Source organism: Oxyura jamaicensis, chromosome 13, assembly GCF_011077185.1.
Source record: "Oxyura jamaicensis isolate SHBP4307 breed ruddy duck chromosome 13, BPBGC_Ojam_1.0, whole genome shotgun sequence".
Classification (NCBI taxonomy): Eukaryota; Metazoa; Chordata; class Aves; order Anseriformes; family Anatidae; genus Oxyura; species Oxyura jamaicensis.
In genome coordinates, this window is record NC_048905.1 from 13,982,893 (window position 1) to 13,992,604 (window position 9,712).

A 9,712-nucleotide genomic window follows, 5' to 3' on the forward strand; every position below is an offset into this window, starting at 1 on the left:
CAGTTGCCTTTTTGGTGTTGTTCTTCGTTATTTATGTGCTATTTCTGACATTCTGCTGAAAAGGGAGTAGGAAAATTGGCAAAACACACGGAAAGGAGTTGCTTGCTCCATGTGACAACAATATGAGACAAGGCAGGACAAGAGAGGGGCTGAACTTGCATGTTTGAATAGTTTTAACAGATGTTGGCCGTAGAAGAGGGATTATTACTCATTTGCATGTATCGATGCCTTTTGATGATGAGTTAAGCAAGGGTAGCATCTTGGCACTGCTTTTATAGTAACATGCCCTCTAGACAGATTTAATATGCGCATAGATAAAGGTCACCAGACTCCTTTAGAAGAAAGCTTTAAAAAATGCCTCCAAATTATCCCTGACTGAATGAGTATCATGCACTTATTTACATAGTTTCCCAAAGGCTTTAAAGGGAGGCTTCCCACCCTCGCTGCTGAAGCATTTTATCTCTGCTGAGATGAAAACCACTGCCAGCAGGGCCAAAGGTTGAAGCAGCCCATAGAAGATTGCTTTGGCCCTTAAAAATTCTGTGATAACCAATCATTTGAGAACGTTTGTGTGACCTCTTTGATACGGCACAGACACAGAAATCTTGGGAATTACAACCAAAATCAGTCCAGCTCAACAGGCTAACATGCTTCTCCAATATCTACCCAGCTTGTACGCTGAGCGACACTTTGCAGGATGTCACCCTGAACTGGCAAAACCAACCATCTGTTGCCTTCCTTTGTGAAAAGAGGAGCCTCTGTACAGCTCTGCATTTTAGGAGGCTGATTCTTGCCACTTCTTGCAAAGTTTTCAAGGTTATTGCAAAATGCCAGGCCCTGGACACATGTCAAAACGCCCAGGAGGTCTGAGCCAGTCTGCACCTTCCTGGGAGCCCTGGTGGGAAGCGCAGAGCAGAAACTGGCTGCAGCTGCCCCTGTTTCTTAGGAATGGAAGAGCCTGGCCAAAGCTGTGTTAACAAGTGATGAAATAATGAATTGCTGTCTTCTTGCCATGTTTGTCTTCTTGCCTGCCCTTCCTTTTACAGCTGCAAAATCCAAGAATTCAAAAGGAAGTCTCAACACATGTTGATCTGAGACAATGGAAGCTCCCCGCAGCCGCGGGAGCACAGGAAGGCGTTTTTGCCCCCTCTGCTGCCCCAGCCCAAGGGAGGGGTTAGCTGAGCAGCCCGAGGTGCTCGGGGCTCTTCTCTGATTCTTTAGAATCAAAAAAAAAAAAAAAAAAAAAACCTATTTCTGTGCAGCTTTGAATTCTTTTGAACTAAAAAATCCACCTTTTTGAATTACCCCCCTTTTTATTTTTATTTTTTATTTTTTGGGGGGTCTCTCTGGCTCTTAATTCTTTTGAACCAAAAATTCTCTTTTTCTGCGTGGCTGTTGGAAAGACACTAACTGCTCCCGCATGCAGTTCCGCTGCCACAGGTTTGGTTGTGCTCAGTGGCTGCAGAAGAATTAGAAACGAAAGGAAGCACGAGTGCCAACGGGGTTAGAAAATACTTCTATATTTTTACGATGCGTTTGGAAGGACGAGGAGCCTCAACGCTTCGCAGCTGAAGGGTAAGTTGCTCAGAAGGAAAATGTTTCTTTTTCCGCCAACAGAGCACTTGGCCTCTTGCAGGCTCATGAAATACATTTCCAGGGGATTTTGCTGCATGTAATGTCTCTGAACTCTGGGCTGGCTTTTCCTTGCCCCCCTGCTGCCGGGGAGCAATAGGTACTGCACACTGTGCTGCTGCTGCGAGCTCCCCCAGGCCTTCTGTGCCACTTGTTTTTCCTCCCAATATTACTTTTGATCCAGATAAGCATCACAATACAGCTTGCAGAGCAGCCCTATGGTTTTAATAAGGAGGCAGAAAGGATTAATGACTACAGGAAGAGGTGGCAAAAGCAACACCAGCTTGCGTGGGCTCAGAGAAATGCCTCCAGAGATGACTCAGGGGGAGGTGTGATGGCTTTGGACCATCCTCACGTACACGCAGCCTGGGGAGCAGTGGGGAGCAGCACGCAGCCAGGGGAGAGCAGGAGGAGAGGGGCAGCGTTTCTTTAGCTCCCACCTCAAAAATCCATGCCTGGCCTGGGACTGCAGGACTTGTCTTTGATTAGGAGGAAATTCGGCCGTGCCAGCCTTGGAGGGTGAGGTCTTGCAATATGCTCAATCCAGTGGCATCACAGGCGGCTGGTGACAGCGGTGACATCCCGTCCTGTCCCCTTCCCCTTTTGACCTGCGCAGCCCAGGGATGCGGTGGCCATGCCAGCAGCCCGCAGTCCCTTCGTTGGGTGGCATTTAGGGTGGGAAGAAGGTGCTCCTGGTGAGCACCCAGTGAGGATGGAAAATAGAGGGAGTTCTGGTGGTGACAAAGAGGGGTGAGATAAATACGATGGCCCACAGGAGGTAAAGGCAGCTTGAAAAGTCATGTTTCTGTGCGAGGGAGGAGGGGAGACAATTTTCTGCTTGTTTATTCATTCATGTTTCTACTGACCTTTGATATATTTAGACTATATTAGATGATACTAGAAATATTTTGTTTCTAATGATGATCTGGGGAGTGGGATTGCTCTGTATGGTTCTTTACAACTTCTTCTGGCCGAGGCTTCCTTACACACGTCTGACTCGGGTCATGCTGCACTGTCGTCTGACCGAGGTGTACGCACAGATCTTTTTGTTCGGTTGTTGTACTTTGTGTTTTCTTTTGCTAGCAGGCTGTAATCAGCCAGGCGCTGGGGGAAAAAACAACTGCACTTTGCCCTTTCTGAGCTGATGTGGGAAAGTTCTTCATTTTTCTCACAGCTAAGCCAGAGGAAACAAGACACCATGCCCCTCATATTTCTAAACAGTTGCTGTTATGGAAAAGCATCAGTCCTGATGTGAAACAATTCATCTTAGAGCCGATGCTTGAAAAATGGTGGTGTCTGCCATTGGTATTTGGAGAAATAAGTTGGGACACGTTGTAGCCTCTTCGAGTCTTTAGCTGTTAGAGAGAGGCGAAAAGCCAGCCCCGCTTTACTGTTTCTTAGAAGGTCCATCGAGGGCACCAGACTACAACGTAATTCTCTTGCATAAGTCTGATCTTGTTTTCTGTAATAATGAAGTTTGATGATCGCTTTGTCCTAAACCTCGTTCCCTGAGCCAAAGGGAAGTTCTTCAAATGACGGAGAGGAAGGAGACAAAGCCAGGGCTTGGCAGCGCGGCTGTACCAGCATGGTGCTGATGGACAGGAACTGGCTGAGCGGGCTGCACCATGCACACACATGTGAAAACGTTGGTCTCTTGCTATATCCTGATGGATTGTGCAGGTTTTTACTCCCACAGATCTCTCACTGATGTGTTTCATGAGAGCTATTTTGGCTGAGGACTGGGCGGGAGGCTTAAAAGCCCCACTCCCAACCTTCCCAACATGAGGCCAGGCTCTGAAACCCATGTCTAACCATAGTGCAGGTCTCACCCACAGATCCAGCAAAACAGTGCAAGGCAGACCTGTGCCTTCTGTGCTTGTTCCCATCCTGTCCTGCAGCTGCAGTGGGTTCTCCGTGCGGGGGCTTTATTTGGCTCTATACCTGTGCCATGAGTTGTACCCAACGCATGCCCGGGAGCTGCTGCCTGGGGTGCTGTGTGCCACAAGGCGCTGAGGTTCCCGACGTGTCAGCTCAGGTGGGGGCTATGGCTCCGTGTGCTGCATCAGCAGGAGGGATGCGCCTTGGCTTGCATTAGGAGAGCTTCTAAACCAGACACACCAGGGGAAGAACCAGCTGGGCTGCTGAGATCTGTGTCCCGTCCCCCCCCTTCCCCTCTCTTATCTCTCCCATAAGCTTTCTACTGGATTTCTCACTTCCTCATCTCAGATTCCTGGAAAAGGGAGGGTGGGAACGGAAATTCTCCGTTAGAACTTTCTCTACCGCTTTACACTTCTACTGTGCATACAATAACGGGCGAACCAGAGAGCTCTTGTTTTTAAACACTGCTTACAAATCTCTCCTGTTTGACTAGAGCCGCCAGCCTATGCTGCCAGCCGCCACCACCGACTACCACATCAGCAAGGACTGAACCTGGTCAGAAGAGCTCCTGCTCAGGAAATCAGGTTTTCTAGGCTGGAAGAATTAATATGTTGGATCAGATCCATCTGCTGGCTGCCGTGACAGTCCTGGGAGTCCTGGAGCAAGGTAGGGAGTTTCACATTGTGTGACCATTTATTTCAGCATCTGGGTGGCTTATCTGTGGCATCAGTTCCCTCCCTACTCGGCTATTTAGAAGGGGAAGAAGGTAAAGGTCTAGGGGAAAAAAAAATGGCAGCAACAATGTGTTCTGAACTGCATAACTATTTGTACAGATAATAGATGATATGTTAATCGTGCGAGAGAGAAACCAGATACCCACTGGTTGTACATGACCGCATACTCATACTCCTTGCTTCACTGTTGCACTGGTTGATTCTCTTCTTCTTGTCTGAAATGTGTCTGGGATTTTCAGCTGGCTTTACTCTCCAGGGCTGCATGGTCAGGGGGAGGCTGCAGGACTTTTTCCTCTATCTCTGACAGTCTCCTGGCCACCAAGCCCACTCAGATGACTGACCTGTGCTACTTTTCTCTCCTCTACTGCAGCCTACTTCTTCCTCCAGGTGATCTACGCCAGGCGGAAGTTTGGTGTTTCTCCTCCCAATATCTCAGGCCCACCTGAATTTGAGAGGATCTTTCGAGCACAGTAAGAAACTCCTCTTATAAGGTGCTTTGTAGATCTCACGTCTGACAGCACTGCCCTTTCCCTGCTTTGCCCTTCTGTTCTCGGGATGCCCTGCAGCACTGCAGCAGGTACCCACCTCCCCCGGGTCCAGTTAATGGATATAAGAGTCAGTGTCGGGACCTTGTTGCCTCCTAAGTCCTAAACACAACCACCACTGCTGATAGAAACCACAGAGGAATTTGTGCTGTAGAGCAAAGGCAAAGTCTCTGGTGCCTGAGCCTTAGGCTGATTTTCACCAAGTAGAGACAAAGCCTCAGGCAGCTTCATCACTGCTCTGAACCCCCCTCGCTGGGACATACGAGCTCCCAGAGAGCTCTCAGTGGGGCTGCGAGGGGAATTGCCCAAATATAGACAGTCCGAACAGCCAAGTGCTCCCTCCTACTCCCGTGCTGCGATGGCCTTGTCTGCACACATTGCATGCTGTCCAGGACATGCACACAGCCAGCTGGGACAGACCTTGGTTGTGGCTTCTGGGCTTTCACAGCAGGACTTAAGCTGCAGTGGTGAGACAGTTGTTCCCAGAGACTTTCTGTACATGGTCAGGTCTGGGCATCTCTTAGTTCCTTGCAAACAGGGACTGTCCTGGAGACCCAGATCCTCCCACTGCTTAATTTCTGTGAATAAAGGTAGGACAGGAACTGCAGGGAAAGGTACAAGCCCGGTGGCTTTTATGGAGACATCATCTCTAAGAAGCAACAGCCTACAGCATCCAGAAACTGCTAGGGAAACCAAAAATGGAAGATCTTCCTCCTTTCCCGTGTTTATGACTGTCCTCCTTTCCTCTAGGGTGAACTCCTCTGAGTATTTTCCCATCTTTGTGGCACTTCTGTGGCAGGCTGGACTCTTCTTCCATCAAGGTGAGAATAGCCTGCTACCTACTTGGATGCTGGGTCAGCTGTGTTGGCTCAGTCCTCACTGAGCTCACTGAGTTGCTCACTTTCTGACCAATTAATTAGGCAGTAATTCTGTCTCTGCTGGGAGGGTGGAGCCAGAGGACACACAGCCTCTATTCCTTCCCTTTGGGCAATCTGCTGGGCCCAAAGTAGCTCTAAAAAGCCTTTGGAGTTGGTCACTGTGATCTCTCTCACCTGCAGGTCTGGCTGCAACCTTGGGTTTGCTCTATCTCTACTCCCGCTACTGCTACTTTATGGGATACAGGGCATCGTCCTCGGAAAGGTAAGCACCTCCCGCCAGCCTCCAGCAAGCAGTGACCCCCGGGGAACACAGAGTGCTTCGGGAAAGCGAGAGCTCAGCACTCCCTGGGGCTGCTTCAGGGTCAGCCCTGCCACAGCCCTGGGCACAGCGTGGGCACAGGAATGGGGCTGGCACCAGACATGGATGCGGGGCGAGGCTGGGGCTGCCTGAACCCCTGTGGGTGGATGTGCTTGCACGGTCCCTCCAGGCAGGAGCAGGGGCAGGGGGCAGCTGGGCTGCCTTTCCAAAGCCCCCTCCGGGAGTAGGGCCGATCCCACGCAAGGGCAGTGATGCTGATGCTTGGTCTTTCCTTCCTCCCAGGCTCGCCCCCATCTACTTTAGCACTGGGGTTCTCTGGATCCTTGTGGCAGTGTCGGCTCTGGGCCTCCTGCATTTCTTCCTCTCTCACTACACGGGGCTGAACGTCCTCCAGCTGCTCACAGCATGATGCCCCGTCCCTCATCCGTGTCCTCGCCTCTGTGTCCCACTGCCTTGCACTTGTGGTAGCGGATGGCTTGCACCAAGTACAGCCCTTGGTGGCAAATCCACCCTCACCTGAGCTTTAAACACCTCCCCCCTGCTGCCCCGTGCTGGCAGGAGCCACAGAGCTATTCCAGAGGTATTTTTCCCTATGTGCTCTTTGTGCCAAGCGCTCCATATCTGGCAACTCTGTCATGACTGATACTGAAACAACAACAATGCCCTGAAAAAATGAGAATTTTAGGAAAACACGACAGAAAAGTGAGCTCATCTCAGCCCCACCTCCCCAGCCAGGACAGATGCCAAGGCGTTCCCGTTCTCCCTGTGGGTACGTCCAGCCCAGGCACCACTGCGGTGTCAGTGCCAGCTTTCCGGGGCCCACACCTAGGAAAGGCATTTGTCTGGAACCACCTGTGGGCTGGGGCAGGGTGAGGGGCGAGGGATAAAGAGGAGCAGCCATAAACATGCCGATGGCTGCGCTGTGCGATGGTCTGCTCCGAGCAGCTTGCAAGGCAGCAGAGCCAGAGGGAGAGGGAGCGGACTCACAACCACTGCTGCACATGTAACTTTGAATACTGCTGAGCAACAACGTGCGTGGGAGCTACTGCCAATAAAAAGGCGCTGAGCTTGCTGTGCTGTGCTCCTTGTGGGACCGTGTGTGGCACAGGACAAAAGCCATGTGTTTTGAGCTCGAGGCTACTGCCTCAGTTTCGCTGCAGGAGGGGTGCCAGTAGTGAGAATACAATTTTCAGTGGTGCAGAGCCCCTGAACTTGGGTCTGAGACACCCAGAAATGATACTCAGCCCTGCTGGGTGCTTTGGCTGGTGCTGGGGTCTCCCTCTGGGCTCAGCCCCCTGTGATAGGGAGGGCTGGGTTTTCACAGGAGCTCAGTGTTGGATGCACTGAGCCTTTTGCCTCTCAGTCCCCCTTGTTAGCAGTACTGCTTAGAAAACACCAGAAGTGCTCTGAGCCCTCGTCACGGGGGGAATTCTCATCAAACCCAGGGAACAAAACCAACTCCGTTAGTGTGCTGCCAGTTTAACCAGGTTGTAAAGGCTGCCATACTCCCCTCCCTTCCTTAGTGACAGACATATCTTACACTGTAAGAACATTAGGTTTTTTTTTGTTGTTGTTGTTGTTGTTGTTTGTTTGCTTGGTTTTTGTTTTTTTTTTGGAAGGGATGAACTTTTCACATTGCTTCATTTCCTTCCCTGCACTTTAATTGGCTTGTCCAGCAAAGCTCCCAGTCCGTTTCCCTTTCAGGCTCTCCTGCCTTGGATCAGTGCACACACTGCACGGGAAGGCTTAAAATCAAACAGAAATAACTGTATAGCACTCATCTGTGCAGAGTTTTCAGCACAGCGAGGCCCCATCCTCACAGGAGCCCGGGCTGTCAGCAATGTGAAAAGACAGAATAACTTTTTCTAGAAGCATTGACAAAACCCTTTGGCATAGGCAGAGAAAGGTTTTACGCTGGCTCTGCCTTAGGGGGGTACAGACACATCACCTGCCCCAGTGAGATTTTAGATAGCCTTCCCATTAAGGCCTCCCACCACCTCCTGATGCATTTTCTCTCCTCACCCTTTCACCAGCACCACCAGCACCTCGTGGCCAGCCAGCATGCTCCGGGCATTGGGTTTCTGCCTCCCCTCCAACCCCATCCGTGTGAGCCCAAGTTACTTCACACACCACCTCCATCTCCCACCCCACAACCCATTTCCCATCCCCACAGCACCAGCCTGGGGCCGCTGCCCATCTCAGGCCCCTCGCCTGGGTAAATATTTAACCCTGCCACAGAAAAGAAGCCCAGGGCATCGTCCCTTGGAAACAACCATCAGGGGGACGCCGCAGGTGCACCCCCCCCGCCCCCGCCCAGGGGTGCTGCCACGGCTCAGCTCCTTCAGACCAGGGAATGGGGGAACGGTCTGCTCCAAAAACCCGGAGGCCTGGCCCCGAGGGGGGTGTCCCCTGGCTGCCCGGGGGTCCCCCCGGCGGTGCGGGGAGCCGAGGCCGGGCCGGGCCCCACACGCGGGGCCGCTCGGGCGGGCGGCGGGCACCAGGGGGCGCCGGTGCCACGCGGGGCCGGGGCCAGGCCTGGTGTTAGGGTTAGCGGGGGGGGGTCCTGCAGCCTCTCAGAAATCTTCTCGACACATCAACGACCGAAGAGCCCCCTGAAAGTGTTTCACAGATTTCTGGACTCCTTTCTGTTCCCTCCTGCTGCCAGGCCCGGCCTGGGGCACTTGGGAGCAAATCTGCTCACACACGGCTGCAGCCTCTGAGGCCAAGCAGCCAGCACAGCAAAGGAAACCTGGAGAAGGAGTGAGATCTTTTCTGTGCTGTTACCAGGCCTCCCTCCCGGTGGGCTTTGTCGCCCCTGGGAGGTGGAAGCACGCAGCTCTGCCCCTCTGAAAGCCTCTGCCACCTGCTGCAGGGATCTCCATGCGCATACACGCTGGGATTCCTGCACGTGCGGGGGAACTGAGGCTCCTGTAAGGCTTTCGTACTGCCATTAAGTTTGCAGCATATTATCTTGAGAACTTCAAGGGCACGCATGTGTACTTTCCTCCCCTTCGTGTGACGGCCTGTGCAGGGTACGTGCACGGACAGGTCTGGTGTGCGGGTTTGCACACAGCGCCCGGCACACGAAACACCGTGCCTGGGACCAGGGGTGGAAACGCAGAGGAGCAGGAGGAAGAGCGACACGCTAAGGGCTTGCTGAGCCACGGGGAGCAGCCCCTCGGCTTCCCGCAGCAAGCAGCGCTAACTTTTTTTGGGGGGTGTTTGGGAGAGAAAGGGGCTGGGGGAGGAGGGTGCAGCTGGTGGCCCTGGCTTTGTGGCGCTGGCATGTCACCCAGGTTTCCATAGCACCAGCATCCATAACACGGGGCCGAGGGGAGGGAGAGAAGTAGGTCAGACTGGGCTAACAATACCCAGACGGGTCCATATCCACAGCTCAGGCTGATCCGGGAGAGGGGGCGAAGCAGAGGGGAAAAGGAGAGGGGAAAAAAAACAACAACAAAAAACGAAAACACAAAGCGTCCCCAGTTTGAACAGCGCGTTTCTTTCCTTCAGGGAGAAAAAAAAAATAAAAAATAAAAAGGAAAACCTTTTAAAGCCACCTTTGTGTATCAGTACTGAGAAACCAAGACTAGCACCCACCTCCTGCCCATCTGACAACAGACTACAAGGGAATTCAAATGCTAATTTGGAGCCAGACTGCTCAATGGGTCTTTATTTCCGCAGCAGCTCCAGCATCGGAGCTCCCAGGAGCCAGGCTGCTGAAGC

The 9,712-nt window shown here is 52.3% G+C and overlaps 1 protein-coding gene across 2 annotated transcripts; it reads left to right on the top strand.

Moving 5' to 3' along the window:
• The first annotated feature begins 977 nt into the window (after positions 1-977).
• LOC118174017 (leukotriene C4 synthase-like) lies at positions 978-7,058 on the top strand. 2 transcript variants are annotated; one of them, XM_035339016.1, is made up of 6 exons: positions 978-1,575; positions 4,004-4,176; positions 4,615-4,714; positions 5,540-5,610; positions 5,848-5,929; positions 6,269-7,058. In XM_035339016.1, the coding sequence occupies exons 2-6, from the start codon at positions 4,119-4,121 to the stop codon at positions 6,393-6,395; spliced, it is 438 nt and encodes a 145-aa protein (XP_035194907.1). In that variant the 5' UTR covers positions 978-1,575; positions 4,004-4,118; the 3' UTR covers positions 6,396-7,058. The 2 variants fall into 2 exon arrangements, with proteins under 2 accessions (XP_035194907.1, XP_035194908.1); XM_035339017.1 differs by lacking the exon at positions 978-1,575 and adding an exon at positions 1,847-2,151.
• Positions 7,059-9,712: the final 2,654 nt, after the last annotated feature.

What these genes read in the sequence shown, in the direction of transcription:
- LOC118174017 (XM_035339016.1), top strand. Translation starts at nt 4,119, where the DNA reads ATGTTGGATCAGATCCATCTGCTGGCTGCCGTGACAGTCCTGGGAGTC. An exon ending in GAGAGGATCTTTCGAGCACA is followed by an intron (nt 4,715 to 5,539) that starts GTAAGAAACTCC and finishes CCTTTCCTCTAG; the next exon opens with GGTGAACTCCTCTGAGTATT. An exon ending in TGGACTCTTCTTCCATCAAG is followed by an intron (nt 5,611 to 5,847) that starts GTGAGAATAGCC and finishes TCTCACCTGCAG; the next exon opens with GTCTGGCTGCAACCTTGGGT.